General features: G+C 40.2%; 1 protein-coding gene across 6 annotated transcripts in view; it reads right to left on the reverse strand.

Moving 5' to 3' along the window:
• Positions 1-462: 462 nt before the first annotated feature.
• HIP1 (huntingtin interacting protein 1) overlaps positions 463-22,798 on the reverse strand; it is a 71,064-nt gene continuing 48,728 nt past the window's right edge. For all 6 annotated transcript variants that reach the window (XM_026708505.2, XM_087928424.1, XM_026708508.2 and 3 more), the window contains 22 exons: positions 16,531-16,606; positions 14,521-14,655; positions 13,837-13,934; positions 13,133-13,205; positions 12,224-12,407; positions 11,470-11,558; positions 10,473-10,589; positions 10,214-10,315; positions 9,731-9,925; positions 8,511-8,658; positions 8,253-8,339; positions 7,855-7,962; positions 7,254-7,390; positions 6,919-7,029; positions 6,675-6,733; positions 5,925-6,018; positions 5,351-5,451; positions 5,096-5,201; positions 4,219-4,342; positions 3,905-3,966; positions 3,670-3,781; positions 463-3,020 (listed from right to left, as the gene is read on the reverse strand). In XM_026708505.2, the coding sequence (XP_026564290.1) occupies positions 3,010-3,020; positions 3,670-3,781; positions 3,905-3,966; positions 4,219-4,342; positions 5,096-5,201; positions 5,351-5,451; positions 5,925-6,018; positions 6,675-6,733; positions 6,919-7,029; positions 7,254-7,390; positions 7,855-7,962; positions 8,253-8,339; positions 8,511-8,658; positions 9,731-9,925; positions 10,214-10,315; positions 10,473-10,589; positions 11,470-11,558; positions 12,224-12,407; positions 13,133-13,205; positions 13,837-13,934; positions 14,521-14,655; positions 16,531-16,606 (2,329 nt within the window). In that variant the 3' untranslated portion in view covers positions 463-3,009. The remainder of the gene's footprint in view (positions 3,021-3,669; positions 3,782-3,904; positions 3,967-4,218; positions 4,343-5,095; positions 5,202-5,350; positions 5,452-5,924; positions 6,019-6,674; positions 6,734-6,918; positions 7,030-7,253; positions 7,391-7,854; positions 7,963-8,252; positions 8,340-8,510; positions 8,659-9,730; positions 9,926-10,213; positions 10,316-10,472; positions 10,590-11,469; positions 11,559-12,223; positions 12,408-13,132; positions 13,206-13,836; positions 13,935-14,520; positions 14,656-16,530; positions 16,607-22,798) is intronic.

Here is a 22,798-nt window from a genome sequence, read left to right on the forward strand (position 1 = left end):
CATAATTCTGACACCAATTGTACAAAGTTAGTATAGATTTTTATGCATGGGAACTGCAATCTGTAATGAGAAACTGTCACTTTCTCAGACAAATGTAACTTTTATAGGCTGGAGTTTTTGAGCAATGTATTAAAGGTCAACCCTGAAAATTGGTGGGTTAGAACAAAAATATTTGATGAAATATATGTAATAACAAATGTAGGTCTGAAATATATTTAGTCATTTATCCCACCTATTACATTAAAAATGCAATTGGATAATAAACTGAAAAATCTATGGCTAAGATTTTACAGGGCAATGAGTGACCCTCAACTTGTGCCTTTCTGATCTATATAATATCCTGTTCAGCCAATTTAAATTTGGATGCTTTTGGCATTTTGCAGGATTCATATCTAGGTAAAAAGTATACTAAAGGCAGAACTACAATTCTTAAAACTTCCATAAGTCAAAACCCAATACAAGTGGGTTGAAATATTTATTTAAAAATTGAACACACACATATAACATATTATACAAAGAAAAATGTATTTAATACAATAATTAAAAGTTTTCTTGGAAAGAAAAGAGCTGGCTGCCTGGGTCAGTTGTTGGAGATTGGGCCCTAGGTAGCATATTTGTCATTTTAAGGAAAACTGTTCTAATGGAAGTTTGTTCACTACCACCTGCTCAATTTAGGAAAAGTAAAAAAAAAAAAAAAGAAGAGCAAGCACTGAGGAAATAATTTTTCTAGCACAACAAAATTGTTCTTATCCAAGTCTCACATTAAATCCCTCTTAGTTTTCTTCCTTTTTGTCCTCCACATGCATGGCCAGTCAGCCTGAAAACCTGAGGTAGTTGGGGAGGGCACCAGACATTGAAGGGATGTCCCTGGAAAGGCTGAGCAAGGGCATTTCAGTGCCATAGGAAATGCCTCATGTGCTGTGGCAACAGGATAGTACCTGATGTTTTGGAGCGAGGCAGACAGGCAGCTGATTGGCCTCATTCAAGCTGGCGGTGGGAGAAGTGCTATTTGGTATTTGGGCTGCCAGCCATATGGCAAGGCGACCTGGGGCATAACAGGCACCAGTATTTGATAGGCTGGTAGGCCTATGCAGTGCTTTTAGGAAAAGAACTTGGGGGGGAGAAGAGAAGATAGGTGGACAGACCCTTTGAGAAAGAAGAGAAGAAGCCCTAGGTCTTTTGCTCCCTCCCCAAATGGCAGTGTGCAATAGATAAGCTTATCTGAGTTGGGAGACAGAGTTAAGAGGTTGGCAAGGAGTTAGGTATGCCAAAGGCCATGGCAGCTCATTCAGGAACCAGATTTATGAGCTTCTCTAATTGAAGGCAAAGCCAAAATGGCCTCTAGTCTCCATAAAATAGCTGATACCAGGCTCAGTAGCCTTCTCATGGCTTCTTCTAATGTTGAACTTTCAAAAACCCCAGATCCCTTGGCAGCACCTGCTAAACATAAGCACCACTTCGGAGACATTTTAGGCAACACAAGTTAGCCAAATTATTCTACTTGGATCACATCATGAAGGCCCCCAACCGTATGTCTGACATACATCAGCTAGCTTGCAGAAATCAGGTGTAGGGCAGCCCTACCCAAAACACCAGAAAGATACATGGCTTCAGACTAATCGCCCCATCTGAGATATGGAACAGGCTTGGTTAGATTTTTCCCTCAGCAGACTTGCTTCACTTAGGAGACAGTATAGGTTTTGCTACTTGTTTTTCTGTTGTCTGTCTGACAATGATACTAGTCCACACAAGTATGATGGGAGTAAATAAAATGTTCCGTATCTGAAAACCACTACGACAGCTTTTACTAATCTAATGCCAGACTACAGATGTTCTTCACTCAGGACTTCCTTTGGTATAACATTTTGTCTGATGCTGATGGAAGAGCTTAGTCCTCAGGCCCTTCCCTAGACAGCAAAAGCAAGATTGAAATATCCAATTTATAGGCAACAGCATCTTCATTCTTCTTTCTTCTGCTTTTTCTTTCCTTAGAGGCTCACAGTGATCATGAGGTGCCTGAGACAGCTGTCATGGAAGGCAGTGGTAGAGAAGGCAGGGGGAAGAGTAACCACATCATCTATAAAAGAATCCAGTTCACCTTCCAGGTGGCACAGCGGCCTAGTACTACTGGTCATTTCTTAGATGGTTAAAGAAAAACTAACAAGCTGTGCTGAGGTCATCTGGCTCTAGGCAGCTTCTGCTTTGCTCATGGAGTATAGGTGGTCAAAAGGTCAACTGGCTGGTATGTGGACTAACAGCTGGTGCCCCTAACAATTGTCAAATATAAAGTCAGTTCCTTGGGCCCCTTCAGCCTCCCTTCCCCACTAGCAATTCCTACTTCTGGATTCTCAGTTGTTTATTGCTGCTCAAAGCACAGTGAACTACTCTGAGGCAGTGGACATCTGTCCCACTTTGTTGGAGCAAGGCAGGATGGGGCAGCAAAATGAGAAACTGAGAAGGCTGCAGTTCCTGAGATGTGGCAGACCAGGTTACATCAACCCCTTTTCTGAAAGGACTGAAGTGGCCCCCAGAGAGACTGGTACCTTTACGTGTATGGATAAACTCAAGACTTTTAACCAACATCCTGCCACCATCCTGGCTCTGAGAAAAAGCAAGCAAAGAGAATAAGCAGTACTATCCCTGGTCTGGTATAGAGCCAAAGTTAACAAATCAGAGGCTGTGCAAAATAAGGAAGTGACCTGGGAAGAGGCAAGAGGAAATCCAACTCTGCAGAAATGCTGTAACACACGTATGGATGCAGGATTTGTGTTTTATGGCTATGGCAGGGCAATGCTATGGATACTGTTGCGGCTAGGAAACTATTTTTCTCCCCCACATCTTTGCTGCTCTCTTCTTAGTCACAGAGGACCCTGCAGGGCCAGCCCCAAGTATGAATGCATTGTTGATGAGCACAGGCTTTGTGGTATATTCAAATGAGTTTATCATTCATATTCAGAAGTAGTCACACCAACTGAAGGGTCTTCTTCTCTGTCTGCTTTCACAGAGATCCTAATCTGCTCCTGAAGAACAAGAGGAACAGTTATCATTTCAGGTCTGTCAGAAAGTGGGGAGGTCTTCACATAGGTTTCAACTTTCTTTGTGGCTAAGGCAATTGAAATGTTTATGGAAGGATTACAAACCTGAAATGTGCAGTTAGAAAGACGCGATTTGTACAGTTTCCCATGAAAGTCCTTATTCAGAACTGTAGTCCTGAAATCATTGTCTTTGTTTACGTAGGCAAAGAATCCTAGCATTCAAGTCACAATCTACTTCATTTATCCCCAGCTTTAGCTTACATAAATAACAGCCTGAATTTAGTTCATCCCATTTTTATAGGCCAAGTTCAAGGTCTCAGTCCCAATGCCTGTTAACTTGCTCCTTGTTAGCGTCTTGGAATTGGAGATGTTTCAGATTGGAATGAATTATTTCTGGATCACTGCCTTGTGTCATCTCAAATTGTTCTTGTTCAAAGAGTAAAGGGGAAAATGTTCCTTTTTCTCTTAATTTTCACATTAGCAGAGGAAATAAGAATTGCAAGCACAGCTAGAGCATTGAAGAAGAAAACTTGTGGTTGAAGCAATAAATGAACCCGTGTTTCTGGAGCCCAAAATTCAATACGTGAGCTTGTAAATCACCCAGTCAGAGAGACAATTATCAGATCTTACTTACCATTCTCATCCCAACCCTCAGCTACGCCTCCCAGCTCATAGTGCTTCTTACGGAGCTCACCCAGGCGCTGGCGTTCCTTCTGCAGTTGGCTCTCCAGTTCCAAGACTCGAACCTAGCAGGAAAGATATTACTTTCCATAGCACCAGCCCCTTTTTGGACCCCTTCCTATACTGTCATCTTGTCTCTTCTCCAATTGGCCAAGTATTCTGCCTTTTCTGTTACTTGCTCACTTTACCTGAGAGTCCATTTCTTGGCGTTTGATCTGTGTTAGTGTCATGTCAGAGAAGTCCATGCTATCTGTAGGGGAATATCTCACTATTATTCTCATTAAAAGGTGCCATTCCCCAGCCCTTCCCTCAATTGGCTGAGATTTCTTGCCACATAGCTGGCAAGCATAATTGCGCCAATGGTCCATAAGCCACTGGGTGAATTTAAAAAGTAATTATATTTAGAGAGAGCCAGAGATCTTTTACCACTCACCCTTATAAAATTACTTCTCAAGAAAAGGAAGGGACTTTTGTCATCCACTTGTGCAGTGAAGAACATTACCTTTCTCCTGTATTTGTGATTTTCCTGACTTAGTGGAAGCCACGACTTTGGCTGTTGCCTGATTGACTCCTCGAGAGGCAATCTGAAGCTTGCTGAGATTTACACTGTCTTTGTCTGCTTTTACCTGTGAAATCAAATGGGAGGTTCAGATAATTCTTTCCAGGTGAGAAAAAAACAATTTATATGGCACAAATGGGATAAAAAAAAATAGACACTACACAATATGTGCCTTTGCAGAAACTTCAAAACCTATTCAAAGAAGAAGAAAGCTCTTGCAGATAAAGATGTGAGACAGGGAGGTACTGAAAATAATATTCAATAACTAATCACAAGCATATGGGGTGATATTATGGCAAAACCATTATCTAAAACAAAATGACCAAAAATGCTTTTGTCCATCCCAATTTTTCTCATTTTTCATCTATCTATCTCCAATTCCATGTTTTCAAGATATCTAAATTGTGTTTCCAGAAAACTCTAATACAATTTTTATTCAACAATCTTCTTCAATTTTGGCACCATCTAGAACATGTGGATTTCCACTCCCAGAATGTCTCAGTCGTTATAACCATGAATGGAAGTTCTGGAGGTTGGTCTGCATAACTAGAGTATGCCTAGTAAGGGAAGAAAAAAGTAATAGCAGGGAATCCTTCCAAAGACTGACATGGAGTTATAAAACCATAAGCCAAGAAACCACCAGAACCAAATTTCTTCAATTTGTTTCTGACAAAAGATTAAAAAAAAAAAAGCTTGCTCCCAGTCCTTTGATGTTCAAGAAATGATTCCTTCACCTATCAAAAACTCAATTACCATGAATAGTCATTAATTATATCCTCCAGCACCAAATTTCAAAGGTTATCTCTGTGATAAAGCCTACCTTTGAAGCAGCAACAAGCTGAGCTGTGCTTGCTGCAATTTCATGCGAACAAACCATGAGTTCTTCAAATTTCCCATTCCCTTGAACTACAAGGTCAGCAGCATCTCTATGGAGACAAATACAAATGAACAGTTAATCCTTTTGTTCCACTCTTCTAGCCATGACTCAAAGCAACATTGCACAGGTGTTTGTACATAACTTGAACAGCAATGTGATAATTCCGCAATTGGCTGTGGCCATGCTGCAGAAACTTACACCATCACCGTTGCTCCCCAGCCTACAGCCTTGGAAGCAGAAATCAGGCCCTCTGTCCAACGGGAATTTCTGGCATAGAATTCTTTGGGGGATGCTGCTCCCTGCAGAAGAAAAGGAATTACATCTAGGTGTTATAAGTGAAATATTGAGAGGCAACCTGTTTAGTGCCTACGGAGCTGGTCCTCCCTTAGACAAGTACTTTGGGCCAGTCACTTTCTCTCAGCCCCACCCACCTCATAGGGATGATGTTCTGGGGAAAATAGAAGTATTTGGTATGTATGCCACCTTGTGTTGACCAAATACAGATGGGATAGAAATCTAATATAAATTAAAATATTAATAAATACTTAAATCTGCCACCCAATCTTACTACATGATTCAGTAAATGAACGAACAGCAGGAGTCTTCATTAGCTCTGTCATTCAGCGAGAATTAGTATGTTTGCCTGTCTTACCTTTAATCAGCGCTACCATAATTGCTGGTATATTTTTTCATACAAATATGTTGTGGTAACAATAGAGTACAGCAGGTGGGAAGTGAAAGGTATCCTGTTACAAGACTGGTACAGACTCACCCTTCCACTCTCCACAATCTCTTGTTGGAGGTCCTTGGAAGCCAACACCAAAACTTGAATGGCCTGCATTAAGTCTGTGCAGGACCCCAAAATCCTGCAAGATACAAAACCAATGGTGGCAAAAGACAGACTTCAGTTCAAACAGAGTAATCCCGTTGAGGGATCCCCAAAAGCATTTTTCTGATGTTTTTGTGCAGAGCTTAATCACTTTAGTAATGCAATTAACACAGTTTCGATACTTCAGCTAGAGTGACAGCATCTTTCCCTTCTAGAACTTTGTATGCTAAAAATGCAATTGGTAAAGCTGTGTATGTGTGAATAGGAAATGAGCTAGTGATGTTTTTAAAAAGTATCTGATTTAACCTACGGGAAGTCTGTACTAGTCCTTCTCTTCCATTCTGATAGAGATTCAAAACTGCTAGAGTGTGGACACTCACACACACAGCTGTCATTTGTTTGTCTTTTCCTTGCTGTCCCAATGCTAATGTAAGGAGGAGGTTGCAAGGGCACATGTGGGTCTGCAATCCACTAGACAAGCGCAGAAATAAGCAATGCTAAATGGACAAAGCAATTCAGCCCAGTTTTCAAACACGGTCGATGCCATGTGGGGGGAAATGCATGGCAGATGTTGCCATTCTCCCTCTCCCCCATAATTTCCCCAACATTTAAATTCACCAGGTTCAAGCTTCTTTATAAGCTGCAGGAGGTACCTGGCATCTGAAGACATCAGTGCCAGCCTTTAATACCAACCTCTCGTTGACCTCAAACTTGACTCCTCTGTCCCCTGCTCGTGATTTGTTCAGCATCTCCTGTTTTAACAAAGAGGTGGGGTGGATCAGAGTTCAGATTAACACACCCAATATCGCAAACAGCAATAGAAAACCATTTCCACTTCAACCCTAACCCTAGCACCCATTCTTCCAGGACATGGAACTGCAAATAAGTTTTAATATGTCAATCTGAAAACTCTCTTTCTAACATTTCTGCATCTCACCTCAATCCTGGCAGCAGCTATCTCAACGGCTGCCGCCGTTGCTGCCATCTCCTCATCAACCAGATCCCCCAGTTTCTCTTCCTCAACATCCAGGCCTTTGGGCCGCAGATCCTGCAGATTGAAAGATAATGCACAAAGTGATCCGCGTTTTCTCCTGCTCCTCCTGTCTTCACATGAACGAATCTTCCTCTGTAGCAAAAGAGGAGCTCAAAACTCCCCAAAGAGAGATTTCTCTTCAGTGGATCATATGGTAAGCTCACTGATCAGGATAGCTGCCCATGAATCAGACAAGGAATCCTGCTTCTCATTCTTTCTTATGCCATGGGGTATCCCACCTGTCCAATTGAAGTGATCTGGTTGAGACAATTCCTGACAGCAGCGCAATCAGCACTTTCCAAAGTAGCTTTATCTTTCAGCATTCCCAAGTAGTGCAAGGTCTCGTTCCCACATTGCTTGCTGGTCTCCAATAGCACTGTAAGCATGAAAAGAAAGGATCATTCTCACTGGTATGACCTAGAAGATTCTTACCATGTGCATGCACGCATATAAGCATGCAATCAGCAAGTATGTGTTTATCTCCCCAGTCTATAACAACTCTGGCTAGCATACTGTAAATCATTTCTGATATACAATTTAAAACACAACATCTGGAAGAACAACCATTCAAAAACAATAGAACACACAGGACCCAACACTCAAGAAAGAAGCCATGTTTTCAGAGTTCTTTTGAACATGGCCAGGGTGAGGGCCAGATGTTTCTCAAAAGAGATGTTCCAGAAGGTAGGTACTGTGACAGAGAAGGCATGTTTTGCAGGTTCTATCAGGCAATGAAAAAACCTGAAGAATGCCAATTCTACCCAGTTTTACAGGCCTGGAAGAAACAATGGAAGACAGATGGGCCTTTAAATAACCAGGCTCTTTGCCATGAATACTCACAATCAGCAGATTCCATGGGAGCCATGTGCGATGTGGCACTAGCCTGCAGAATGGCATCACCAATCAGATGAGCAAAAAGAGGCACACATGATAACAAACTGCTCACATCTAGATGCAAAAAAGAGAGCACACAAATTAAGGGAATGTTAACAAAATCCTAAACTTTTTGAACCAAAATGGACAAGGGTGAAACACATGAAGTCCGCTTAGGCTCACCAAGGTTTTTAACGCCACATGAAAGACACAGTGACGTATGTTTTTTTCCGTTTTCAAAATGTTACAGACAAAAGAGTCCAGAAATTCAGGAATGCATTAATTGTGTATGTTGCCAGGGTTTTCTATCTGCATGCTTCATATGTACACTGGCTGTTCAACTGGTGTAGTTATGAATGTCTCACCTGATTGGTCAGAAAGGTATTGGCCACGTGCTTCCTGTAGCCGCTCCACGCATTCAGAAGCTGCATGGGTCCTTGATAAAAGGTAATCTATGCAAAACAAAACTATACATTACATAAGCTCTTTTAAGAAGTACAACTTGAAGCACAATTTGATGTGATATACACAACTATGTCCATTTTTAAATTAAAAATTAGATATTTTAGTAATGAAGGAAACAGCAACTGGCTCTACATGTCATTTTAACCCTGCCTGCTAACCTGCAGAACTTGTACTACTGATATGAGTGGGGTCTTCGAGTTGATTGAGAGCATCCTGGACCATTTGTTCAGCCTCTTTCACGGCACACTGAAGGAGCACAAACTGTTTGTCCAGAAGCTCCTGCTGAAGAGCCTGTGTGTTGCCTTCCTAAGAGCAAATGAAGAGACACAGTGATGCAAAGTTTCAGTGAACCACGTAATATCTTCTGTTGCGATAGCTTTGCAAATTAAATAGATTGTGATTGGTGAGGCTCATAGAAGAGATAAAATTATATAATTGCATATTGGTGCATTTCAAGACTAAGACTCAATTACCATATTTTTCAGAGTATAATATGCTCTGAAGTATAAGACACACCCAGCTTTTGGGGAGGAAAACAGTGGGGAAAAAAACCTGCCTCTTGTCTCCCAGAAATTTGTCTCCTTTTAGCAAACAGCAAACAGCCTGGTCAGCTTCAGAACTGCCTGATTAATACAAGCAGCTGATTGTCAGAAAGATCAGCCTCCCAACAATCAGCTGTTTCAGGCTGTAGGGATTGCCATCACCCGTTGCTGCCTCCACACGCCCCATTTTCGGCCTCCGCATCTCATTTCATCCTCCGCGTGCCCCATTTTCTCCCCGTTCTAGGCGGCGGGGATTGAAACAGGGAAAATGGGGTGCGTGGAGGCCAAAAACAGGGTGCACAGAGGCTGAAAATGGGATGCGGAGGCCGATAATGGGCCACGCAGAGACAACAATAGGCGATGGCAATCCCTGCAGCCTGAAACAGCTGATTGTTGCAGGCCGATCCTACCCACAATCAGCTGCTTGTGCTAATCAGGTTGTGTTGAAGCTGACCATGCTCTTTGCTGTTTGCTGCAAGGAGGCAAATTGCTGGAAGGCAGAGGCCGATGGATGGGGCTGGCAGGTGAGCAATGCTTTGGCAACATTCGCTGTATAAGACACACAGACATTTCCATCCACTTTTGGGGGGGGAAAAGTGTGTCTTATACTCCGAAAATATGGTAGTCAGAAAAATCACTAAAAGGATAGAATGTTGAAGACAACATTGGAATAAATAAATCAATGTCCTTGATCATCTTCTCTCCTGGGTCTGGAAAGAAACTAAAATCCCAACTGAGAAGAGGCTGAGAACATTTTAGATCTTCCATGGTTTTAAGGAAAGCTGGTTCTGGACTCTCTCAGTAACATACTATCCTTATAATCTCAGCCAACTTACTATTTCCCCCAAGCGGTTCTGCAATTCCTGGATTGTCTTACTGCTGTATTCCTTTTCCTTTTCAAGTGCAGCCTTTAACTGTTGCACTTCAGCTTCCAAAGCTGTCATCTGCTGATCACGCTGAGCCATGGTTTCTGTGAGAATGTCTTTCTCTTGCTTCAGGGCAGCCAGATGAGTGGTGTGCTCTGCTTCAAACTAGAGAGGCAAGGGAGAAGAGTGGAGGAGAAGTGGAATCTTCTTTTCCCTTTGAGTATACCAGTTCCAAAGAAAGCATCCAAAATGGCAGTCATAACCCTATTCATCTCCAGGGATGCCCTGGCTATTTGCGTTTGGTCCTCTCTCCAACTGAGTCATCTAATTTCCTATTTTATTCCACATGCCTCTGTTTTTTCTTTCTGCTCATTTCTACTCTTTGAATGGTTGCTGGGGTCCTGCTCTTTTATGGTTATACTTATGACAGAAGGGTAAGGAAAGAAGACCCACCTGTGCAGTGGAATCAACAGTGCTCTGGAGACATTGAAGCTCCTGTTTGCTGGCAATTAGCTCTCTCTTCAATGTTTCCAAGATCTCTGCCTGTTCCTGTGTCTACAGAGAAAATGATAGGAGCATCAAAAAAGGATTATGCGCTCTTCCCAAACAGCTCCCTCTACCATTTTCTGATATTCGTACCACTGTCATCCTGAATTCCATTTCTCTTCCAATAAAAATGATGATCCTTCTACTTCTCTTGACATCTCCTTACCTTTCGCTGGGCTTGCTCACTCAACCGCTGAAAGGAGTCCTCAAGCTCTTTCTTGTCACGCTCTGTGTCACTTTGGACCTGTCTTGCCATAGTCATCTGCTTGGTGACTTCAGCATTCTAAAGGACCGAACAGGAAGGCAAGGAAAGAAAGAAAGGGAGGTTTTAGCCACTGGCTATCGTTGTCCTTAATAAAGTGGAGTCCTCCTACCTTAAGGAGCACTCTGAGGGAGTGTCCAGTTTGGTCTACCATAGTAGTTAAGGCATCAGGTTAGAAACTGGGAGACAATTGGTTATAGGCAGCTGGATGACTTTGACCCCATAATTCTCTCTTAATTCAATCCACTTCACAGGATTATGAAAAAAATAGGAGGAGAAACGATGTATGTATGTTCATTGCCTGAGTTATTTATAAAAATAATAGAGGCAGAAAACAAACAAATTTCTCCTTGCCTCCTCACCTTGCAAAAGTTTTTTGGGGAATTCAAGCAACTCTTCTGGCTGGAGCACCTGTGCTATACTGAAAATTCCTGTAGAAGCCTAGTATTCAACAGAGCTTTTTCTTGAGTCCTTTTAATTTCTGATTAAAACTTGGAACATTTTGCAGATCTCTCCCAAATGTCAGGCACAGCAAATAATTTTACTTAGCCTAGTTCAAAAATACATTCCTCCCTCTTTCCATCTTTGTCTGACTGTTACTTTTTTAGACTATCCTGAATATATTTAACTAAAGCTATCTGGTTGTCTAAGTGAATGAAAAATATATTATTTAGTATTATATTTCTACAGAGGATGGCAAAGAAGCACACAGCTGACCCAGACAGTCTCAAATCTCTTCTGCCAATATGTCAACTGTTAATAAGGGTTTAACCTTAACTCATTTCACAGGCTTTTTGCTTTGCAATCAGTGAATAATCCTATTTCAACATGTACAGCCAGGCAAAATGACCCCTAGTTTTCTCTTAGTATTGAACAATGGAGGGAACTAAGACAGCATTACCTTGCGCAGGAGGTCTGCGTGATTCTGCACCAGTTCACTGTACTTTTCCTTTAGCTTCACATAGCGCTGCTCTGTGGTTTGTGCTTTCCCTATAACAGAAACAGAGAGGACCTGGCCTGTGACAGAGGAAGGAGGGCGGGAGGATCACATCATAAAACAGGCTGAGCCAATGACCTCCCTCCAGTGCAGCTCTCACTTCAGCCCAAAACCAGGGAGGACTGATCCTTTTTCCACTTCACAAGGCAGACCCTCTGCCAAAGGAATATCTGAATAATCCTCCTGTCTCACATACTGCAATTCTAAACTGGAAGATCAATTGTAAAACTAGCCTGGCTTCAGAACAGTTTCAATGCCACATTTTGAAAGCCCAAAGAAAGCTCACTGGGGACTGATTAAACTCTTCTCTGGGATGGTTATTATGGCATTTTCAATCCAAATATAAGCCCTGCTTCTATAAACTGAGGCCAGGCAGCCATAGTGAATCAGTTTATTACAGTATTTGTTAAGGAGGCTGGCAGATTATTTGCCTACTCTAGTACATTCTGAAATGTTCCTTAAAAATTAGGGCCAAAATATGCATCAATTAGTTTGTTATTATGGTCTGTGTGACTTCTATAAGAAATTAATTTTAATTGCTTTCTAGTAAAATGACTATTCAGGTGAATGGGCCACATATGTGAATGACGTCTAAACTGCAGTCTTTTTATCTCTGATGAACAAAAGGCCCAGTTGTCAAATTGTTTTCACTGCTTACTCTCAATCTCTGTCAGGCTTCGCTGGGCTTTCTCTGTATCCTCATGCCTCTTTCTCCATTCATCCAGTTCCGTGCGCAAGAAGTCACTCTCATCTAGTGCCTGCTGCTTTAGGTGCTTCTGCTCTTCCAGCTCAGCTTCCAGCTCACTGATACGGCCCTTCAGCTGCATCACCAGTCGGTGACTCTGCAGGTACCATGTTTAAACAGAAGGTGAATCTGAAAGATCACTGGGAAACCTCATGGTACTGAAGCAATTACATTATTCTGGCTGTGAACAGTTAAGCACACACCACAACAAATAAATCAAGAACTACGTGTCAAGATGAAGCTTGATCCTTGACTTTGGGACTTTGCCACCATTAGGTTTAAAAAAGTGTCACTCCAAAACTTTATTGCAGAAAGGTAGACAGCATAAACAAACAGAAAAAGGTAAATGCCATCAATGTTTCTGGTTACTGCTTTGGAACAATGGTCTGTGAGGGAAGTCTCAACATCCTAGCTGCCTACACGCGGGCTATCAATGGTGCTTTACGTGATATTTACTGATAACAAATGCAAAAAAACATATTCTTAACCTGCATAGCTATGGATCAATTCATCCTGATCTAATGTAATTCAGAGCAGAGAAGGCTAAAAGGAAATATCTGGCCCTTGCCTCAGATTGCTATTATGACAGCAAAAATGAAAGCCTATCTTCAATTCTAGTTTAAGTAGCATTTTGCATTTCTGGAATGCTTTATGACTTCTTTCTGGATATTAAAGCAAAGGATAGCAGTTCCGTCTTTTCTGTATCTCCTAGGATTTTGTATTTTTCTGGTTTTCCTACATACTTTTATCTCCTGACTAGCGTCCAAAGCAAATGTGAGTTTCTGTATTTGGGCTAAGAAAAATATCTCTGTTTAAATTTACCTCAGCTTTGAAATTCTTGAGCTCATCCTTAAGGGTGTCCATTTCTCTGTGCAGCTGTTCAATTAACCTGTCCCTGAAAGGAGGGAAAAACACTTCTGCAATTTGGATATAAATATTTTTAAACTGGATGGGAGGAAAGCAAAGTCAGATCTCATGACCACATGCAGATGAAGAAAGAAGCCAAATTAATATATTTTAAGAAGGGGTTCTTGATGCTTAAAGTAAACACATTAAATCCTCTGTCACAGGCAATAATGTTTACAGATGCTTGGCTGTCATGCTATTATTTCTGCCACAATGCTATTTGTGTGGGGGATTTAGAGCATGGCCAGTGCCAGGAATACTGTGCAGAAGGAAAAAAATCCACATTCTGAAGCAAGAAAAACATAAACCCAAAAATGAAACCATTTCTGTTACTAGTTTGTATTAGAGAAATATCCCACTTTTGCAGGCTGTAGAGAGGAACAAGGTACTTATTTGTGTACTTATATCTAGAAATTACTCTACTCCTATCCCAAAAAGAGGACTTGCAATTGTCACTATCCCATACATAAAGCAGAGATTATGAGGACGCTTCCTGGTAAGCTACTTTTTGTGTTTTCATTGTACTCTGTACATGAAAAAAGCATCTGTTCAGCCATAACGGAAGTCAAGTTTCATTCTAAATTAATAAAGGGCATAGTAAGAAATGAATAATTACTCACTTGTCATCCTTGGTCATCCCATTCTGGCTGTTAAAGTTAAAGGGATCATTGCTGAAAGAACTGCCAAAGATGTCATCAAACTTATTGTCAAAGAGACTCTGGAAGATAAGATGGAAGCAGTCAGCTTCATGAAAAGATAAACTTGCCTTGCACGCCCTCCCAACTCAAGGAAAGAGGGACTTGACTTAAATCTCAGGGAATTTTCAGTAGAGTGGCTAATCAGAAAGAGAGGATGGGAACAACAATTATTGATTACTGAAGTATATGTAGGAGCTCAATTTACAGATAGTGGAGAGCAGGCATTGTTTCTAAATCAGCGACATGGAAGATAATCTCCTCATTATTTTGTCACCAGGAAAACCATTCAAATCCACTTGATTTCTCCACTCTTGCTTCACTCCCCCACTTTTTTTTTTGAGACAGAGAGTAATCAGATCTTTCTATTTCATAGAAAACAACTCTCCATCTATAACGCAAAGCAGGAAAGCCTAGAAAAAAATATCTTAGCACTGATTTTCCAACTCTTGAAAATCTCTGTCACAAGAAGACAGGCAAAAGCTTAATAGTGACGAAGTTTGCTAAACTGAAATACCATTTCACATCATCATAACCAGAACAAACATGTTTTTCTTGGGATACGCTTACATTTTCTATTCTTCAAAGAAGCTCTGCCCTTCCGCTCACCTTCTGTGAGGAAGTTTCCATTTCAACAAGATCCATGATGGGTTCACTGTCTGGGGATGAAGCTTCCAATGGGATGACAACAACAGGGCTGATGTGTTCAGAGAGTGCTGAGGCCCGCAGAAAGTTGGGGGGATTCTAGTGCATGGAACAAAGAACGATACAGAACTGTTGCACTGAAGCAGCTTATCGCATATACAAAGTCAATACTGTAGTGCCCAAGATCATTGCTCATTGCCGATTTTGGCATTCCAAAACTATTTGTGGTTGGAGAAAAAAAGAACACCTTTGCAAACAGATTTGCCTCCAATTCATCTAACTCAGATTTGCCTCTTAATTCATTAACCATACCAGTTAATTTATTCAAAACTTTGTTTATACTACAAGGCTCTGCTTAAATTATAGACTCTCTGGTTATTACAAAGAAAGGCTGTTTACACAAACCACAAAGCAAGACTGCATATTTATGAGATTATAAACTGATTTACGAGGATTGTAAAACTGTGCATCAAACTGCAATAAGATACTACAGATTCTATTTATCTGCAATTATCACTCCAACTTTCTTCAAACTATAAAGACTGCAACAGGAAAGAACCTCTTCAGTATTATTACAAAATTACTAATTTTCTATAATCTTTTACACTAAATACAAGCTAGTGTTTCATTTTTTACTCTCAGTTGATACTGTTTATTAAATACAAGCTAGTGTTTCATTTTTTACTCTCAATTGACACTGTTCATTTCTTTTCAGGTAAGATTTTACTCTTCATCTTTTATTATCTGTGGGTTACAAATTATATCTAGAAAAGAATTTCAGTTGCATTTAAATTCTACTGCAACTTTATCCATAGGAGGGACCAAAAGGAAAACTAAGAACTCCTTGAATTAAGGAGAAATTTCCTGACAGTGAGAACAATTAACCAGTGGAATGGCTTGCTTTTGGCAATTATGGGAACTCGGTTACTGGAAGTTTATAAGAAGAAAATAGACAGCCATTTGTCTAGAATGATATAGGGTCTCCTGCTTAAGCAAGGGATTGGACTAGAAAACCTCCAAGGTCCTTTTTATTCTGTTATTTATAGATCCAAATGTCATAGTTCAGTATGACCAGTGATGGGGGTATTCTACTGGTTCGGCCAGTTCTGGCGTAGCGCTAGCAATGAAGATCAGTTAGCAGAGAACCTCCGAGTCTCTTCAAGTCTCTGAAGTTGGGCCCACCTGCCAGCCCTTGCTCCTAGGTCCTTTTCAACTCTCAGCTGTTTGTCACAGCATAGCGGATTGCTCTGCTAAACAGAGGCGCAGTAGCTTAGTTTTTACTGTTTTAATGAGTGCGCAAACCGCAGGTTTGGTGCGTGCATGTGCGAATCATGCAATCCCACCCCTGTAGCCACGCCCACCAAGTCACGCCCACAGAATCGGTGGTGGGAACTTTTGAATCCCACCACTGATTATGACATACAGTTTCCTTTAGCTCAGTGGTCCCCAACCTTTTTTGTGCCGCGGCCCGGTACCGGCATCACAAAATCATCCGCGGCCCGGTACCGGCATCAGCACACATGGCAAGGCGAGCCGAGCGACCGGCCAGCCAGCCGTCCCCCACTTCTCCCCGCCACTTTCAACTCCTCCTTTGTACCTGTGTCGATGGGCTTCGGGATGGCTTCGGGACGGTTGCTCGGCTCGCCTTGTCATGCGTGCTGAAAGAATCCTCGCACCTTAGTTTTGTTTGAAGCCGCCCCCCCCCTCGATGAAACTAAGGCGCGAGGATTCTTTCAGCACCCAAACGCCGCTTTCTACCCGGAAAAGCTCACCGGAAGCACTTTTTCATCAAAACAAGATGGCGCCCAGCAAACCGGCGGCCCGGTAGAAATTGTTCCACGGACCGGGACCGGTCCGGGGACCGGTGGTTGGGGACCCCTGCTTTAGCTGAAGCAGCCTCAGCATAAATAGTATGAACAAAAGTGAGAATAGCAATTCTATGGATGACGTTCACAGAAAGTCATGGATCCTCACCTCAGGCAGCTGTGGGATCTGAATCAGCCTTTTGAAATATTGCAGGTTGCTGGAGCGATAGAAGAGATCCTTCAGCCTGCAAAATTTAAGGAAAGATATATTAAAGTCTAGCAAATGTTAAACAATCATCTGGGCAGTCTGTCAGACTCAGAGAGAAGCAAAATGAAATGGCAATCCAGAATCAGGCTGGTCATTCAAGGTCAGAGAAGAGACATTCAATAGCAGCAATGTAGAAATGATAATACAAAGCAATTGCAATAGAGGCGTATTGATCCATCCTACCACTCACTGTAATATTTAGAATCGCAAGACAACTCATTGTAGTCGGCAAATAACCGCACTGGGGCCCAATGTTGTCCCACTGATAGAATTTTGTATTTATTTAAACTGAATCCAAATTTCTGGGGATTTTTGCTACTAGATTCAAGATTGTTTAGAATGCAGCCAATGGAAAAATGAATTAAATCCATAATATATAAAACAATGTGTGTTGGACTCTGTGCATTAGGTTGGTGGGGTTTTTTAGTTTTTGGTGTTATATTTGCATCTATGGCTGTTATTCTTATTTCAGTTTCCACCTGTCTATTTATTTTGCACATTTTGTTTTGTTTTGCTTTTTAAAAATTGTTAGCTCCTCCAAAAACACCTGTTTGAAATGTCTGCGCTCATATAAATTGAATATGTGCATGTATATATCAATATATAGAATCATAGAATAATAGGACTGGAAGGGATTTTGGGGATCTTCTAGTCCAGCGGTCGCCAACTGGTGGGCTGCAGCCCACTGGTGGTCTGTGACAAAATTTTGGTGGTCCGCAGAGAAATAGTCCCCAAAAGCAATAAATCCGGGCCATGTGGGAAAATAAGGCTGCTCTGCCCACATGACCCACCCACCCACTGACCTACACCCTTCAGCCAAGCGCAAACCTTGAGACTGAGTAGAGAGTCATGTGAGCTGCAACTGGAAGGTAAGACCAATGGCGGGGGAGGGAAATCCACCCTGGGGTGACTTGCTAAAGGTTGGTGGGAAAGTTGGTCCCATATTCCAGAGCTGTAGTAGTCACAGGACTGGCTGTTTGGCCATCCCAGAGCAGTTCCTCCATCGGGATGACTACAGCTCTGAAATATGGGACTGGCCCATGGTGCTTGGAATGCGGTAATGGTACTACTGTGGGGGTGGGGTGCAGGCTGAAGCGGTTGTGGCTGGAAGAAGCAGTATTCACATTTGCATCTCCCTTCGCCATGGTATATTTACGGCAGCTGGTGGCGCCAAGACAGCCCCTCGTGTCGTGCCATGTCTGTAGTACAGCAGAGAGAAGCAGCCGGAGTCAATCCTAGCTCTGCATATGTTAAATCGGCCCGCTGCAAACTGTTGTCTCTGTAGCTGAAGCGGTGTGAGAAACTGGCTGGGCTCTCGAGAGACGAGAGTGACTCTGGCTACTTCTCTCATCTCTCTCAAGGAGCGCCCGATATATTAGATATAAATGTATATCTAATATAAAAAATTAAAAAATATATATTAAATATATTATCATTTTTAAAAAATTCATATTAGTGGTACTTGGGATTTAAAAGTATGAGTTTGGTGGTCCCTGAGGTTCAAAAGGTTGGTGACCCCTGTTCTAGTCCATCCCCAAGCCCTAGACAGGATAATGTATTACACGCTAGACAAGTAGCTGTCCAGGTTTTTCTTGAAGACATCCAGTGATGGAGCACCCACAACTCTGGGAGGTAAGCTGTTCTATTGATTAACTGTTCTTACTTTCATGTGGTATAAACATAAATACTATAGCATATAGTATAAATAGATATTGCTGTCCCTCTTTCTTAATATAACTAAAATCACCTAATGAGATTCAAGTAAATTAAAAGGAACTATAGCTTGAATATCAGCTATTGCAATTGACAACAGTAGGTGATCATTGTCCATATATCCTGATTATAGTTTTTTACAAATCCACATGGATTTTTACAAATCCATCAATAGCATTTCTCTTGAGTTCTTCTTTGAACATAACTTGAACCCAAGGCCTTGCTCAGTTGGGAAAGCCCTACCAAGCTCAGTGTAGGAATGAAAGCTTCTAAATATGAGCAAGAACCACTATTTCTTGGTAACCAGTACATTCCTCAGTGTTGTCTTACTCAACCATAAAGGAACAAAAGCATACTGATATAATAATATAGTTTTGAAATTAAAGCAGAGTTGTCATTGACTAATCCTAGAGGGAAGAGCCCACAATTCAAATACAATTAAAGGGCACTATTTGTTTCAAAAGGAACAGAAATAATAAAAAATAAACCCTTCACCTGTCCTGCTTAAACATCCAAATATGTCAGCACTGGACAAAGTATCTAGATTAAAATAAGTAGGAAATGAATCAAGCAATTGCTATTGAAACAGTATGCCCCGTTAAGGATAAGATATGGAGGAAGCCTTTGGGGACTTCTGGTTTGAGCTTCTTCGGTGACAGACCGAGACCTCATCTCTGCGAGGCTTCGATCCGTGCTCGCCACTGGAGTGCCCTGAGCCGTCTGGTTTCGGGGCTAAGCCATCCCGTAGAGGTGGTGAAGAAGGGGGAGACTGCCTGCAGGGTTGAGGAGAGCTGCATCTCTCCTCCCCAGCTGGTCATTACTCCCTTTCCCGAAGGTGGTTGTAGCGGTGGTCAGAAATGGCCACCACAAAGAACTTGACTGGAAAAGAATGTGCAGGAGGAAGATAAGAAGAGAAAGTTTTGGTTGACTGGGTCAAACAGCAAAAGCAACAAATAAGGTACCAATAAGGAATTGAAACTATTTAAAAAAGAAACAATAACATTGTTCCCTAAGAAGATTTTTAAGCTCTGAAGGAGAGAGAAAAGGGAAAAGATTCAGTTTTTTTTTTCTCCTTTTCCTATACTGACAGCTAAGAGACTTAAGCAAGAAATTGGGAAAAAAATCCACTTTGACATTAATAGGCATTTAATGCTGAAAATAAAAAGTCAAAGGGATAATAAAGATTTCTGGATAACCAAAAGTTTTTGAAAACAGAAAAGGAGAGAAAAAGAATAAAAGGGCAGGATCTGGAAGGGAGGAGACTGCCTGGAATTAAAAAGAACTTATAGCAAAATCTCAACAAAAATTCCAAAAGATACATTCTAACTGAAATATCGCAACAAAAACCCCAGGAAGAGAAAGTGGAAAAAGAAATAAGAAGATATAACTTGGGACTATTTGGATTACTTGATGATTTCTGGATTTTTGGTTATTGTTTTGAATGACTAAAATCAATCTGGTGGTTGTTTAAAACTGTTTAAAATGGCTCCACTTTTAGAAGAACTGAAAATGGAACTTAAAAAGTACAAAGAAGATGCACAAGAAGGGAGAGGCTCTTTTGGCTTCGTATTTCAGTTTTTAGAAATGGAGATTTGGAATTATGAGAAACAACATGAAATGCCTGCAGAACAAGAAGATTGCGACAAAGAAGAAGACATCTTTAATGAACAAGTAATCTTAGGTGGGGGGAAAAAAGGAAAGGGGGGAAAGAGAATGGAAAGTTTAAGATTGGGAAAAACAACTCCCCCCCCCCCAAAAAAAATAGAGTGAAAAATAAGTATAAAATCAGAAAGCAACAAAAGAGGGAAATGCAGAAGAGAGAAGTAGATGTAGAGAGACAAGGGGGTAAAAAGAGGAGGGAGAAGATGAGAGGGAAGAAAGAAAGGAAAAGAAGTTATAAAGGACAGAAACAAAATATAGAGAAACAGGGCCTATTTAGAGATAATGGGTGAAAATTTAATGGAAAAAGGGATTCTGCAAAGGTACATAAGATAGTCTTGTTATATTAGAAACAGAAATAATTTTAGAAAATATGAAACAATGTATGATTAAAATGTTTGATAAAATAGCTATCGTAATTCATTGGAATGCTTGTCAATAAATAAATGTAACAAAATGAATATTTAATGATTTACAAAACAAATGTGAAGAGAAATAAGGGAAAAATTAATTATGGACATTATAGGTGTCTTTAAGGAAGTATGATATTTAATTGAAAAGAAGTGTTAAAGATGTTAAGATTTTAATGATTATTAATGATAGAACTGAATTGGAATGGAATGAGGGTTTATAATTACATATATTTATAATCCTTTTCTTTTTTTTTAAGGAATATAGTTTGTATTATAAGAATGTACCAAGCAGAATTTGACTGGAAGTTATGTATTATGTATTATATTGAAGGTCATAATCTTAAGGTATATATTGAAGTTTAAATAAGAGTTGAATGGATGTAATTAAAAGATATAAAGGTGTCATACTCCAATTAGTAACTACAGGAGAAAATCTGTTTAATGAGAAAAGATAATATGAAATTGAAACAGAACAGACAAAAGTATAAATATAATGATTTGAATTGAGATGAGATAATCAAAATAAAATTGAGAAAATTAAAAGAGGGGAAAAACTATGTAGAAAATGTAGAATAATATAAGATATGGAATAGAACACAAAAAGGAGCATGAAATTGAGTTTTGTGTCTGTATAAAGAAGTTCAACCCGGGACCATGCTATTTTCAAAAAAGATGTTTTATTTGCATTTTGTGTGTGAAAACCCAAATAAAACTTTATTAAAAAAAAAAGATATGGAGGAAGTCTTTCAATAAAATATTTGAAAACCTTTCAAAAAGATATCACGTAGTAGTGCTAGAAGATTTTAATTATTTTGACCAGTTTGGAAACACTCTGCCAAATTTGTCCCTCCAGGAAATTCCAGAGTTGCCTTGTTAATCATTTTCTATTTTGGAAAATGAAGAATCAGCTATATTTGTCTTTATGCTAATACGGAAGTAACAGAAATATTGTAGGAAAGTTACCATGTAATGCTGGAGTTCTTGATTTTTAGTAGAACTAAAAAGTATAGGAAAATGTGGACTTTAGTAAAAACAGCAGTCACAAGTAGAATTAGAGAAACTAAATATGAAAGAGTTCAAGATGTATGAGAGGTTCTAAACATACCGTACTAGAAGCATAACTGAAAATAGTCCTATCATTAACAGAAAAAATAAGGAAAGAAACAGCTAAAAATAATATTGAAACAAAAAAAGGACACATATTGGAAATGAAAAGCTCAAGTCTCCAAGAAATATCCAGATAACCTAGAATCATAAAGTGGATGTCAAGAAAGTGAAATCACAGAATAAGCATACAATTTCTTATTTTATTAGATCCTATAAAAATAAAGAAAAAAGACAGTCTGATGTAGTGGTAAAAGCACTAGGCTAGAAATCAGGGTATGAGCTCCTGACTTAGGCACAAAGCCATCAGTGTGACCTTGGGTCAGTGACTTTCACTCAGTTCTAGGAAGAAAGAAATAACAACCACTTCAAAAACATCTTGCCAAGAAAACTGAGAGTACTTTAGGGCTATTACCAGGAGACAAAATTGATTTGGTACTATCTCCCCTCACTGTGAGGGGAGGGAGGATCCAAGGCAAGCTCCCTGCAGCTTGAAGATACAGTACTAATCCTGCTACAACATATAATGTTACCAAGTTTTACACAGCAATGTTTAAAATCCGTCAGATGAAGCCTGTGCCATAAACTGTCCTTAATTATCATTTATGTAAAAGTGCTTTGTATTGTGATAGATTTAGTTTGCTGTATGTTAACTTTTATGTTCTTCAACATCCATCTAACATTCCTACCTCTTCCCTTAGATTTTTTAGACCCTTCTTTAGACTCTTTTTTAGACTTTTATATTTAAAATATAAATCAATTTGATATTTTATGGCTTTTTTCTCTTAAATTAAACTTTGATATATCTTTTATGCTTTTTAATCCTGTGTACTCCACCCTCCTTATATCTCATGTGTGTGTGTTTGTGTGTGCATGCATGTGTGTACATTTTAATCTTTTTTAAAATAACTTTTTTAAAATTACAGTTTGTATCCCACTCTCCTTATGCTGGTCAATGACTGAAATAAAGTTATAACTTCAAGGCACACAGTTGTTAATAGAAGATAAAAAGTCCTAACTGTTGATTTAATGGCTATAAGGAGCTGAATAAGGAGAAAACAGAAACATAGTCAAAATGAGAAATGGGGCGTTGGTACTTACCTGACACGCCCTTTCTCTGTGAGCTGTGAAGAGCATCCATTGTTTGGGATGATGCTTCTGTCGCTCATTTGATAGGCTGGGCTTTAATTGAGAGGACGCTCCTCCTCTTCCACGGGACTCCTCCCTAGCGTCCCCAGTTTTGGCGAAGTCGAAGTGATGAAATATTTCTTCTCCTTCAC

This window comes from Pseudonaja textilis, chromosome 1 (genome assembly GCF_049901715.1).
Source record: "Pseudonaja textilis isolate UNSWEBS1 chromosome 1, rPseTex1.2, whole genome shotgun sequence".
In the NCBI taxonomy this organism is placed as follows: domain Eukaryota; kingdom Metazoa; phylum Chordata; class Lepidosauria; order Squamata; family Elapidae; genus Pseudonaja; species Pseudonaja textilis.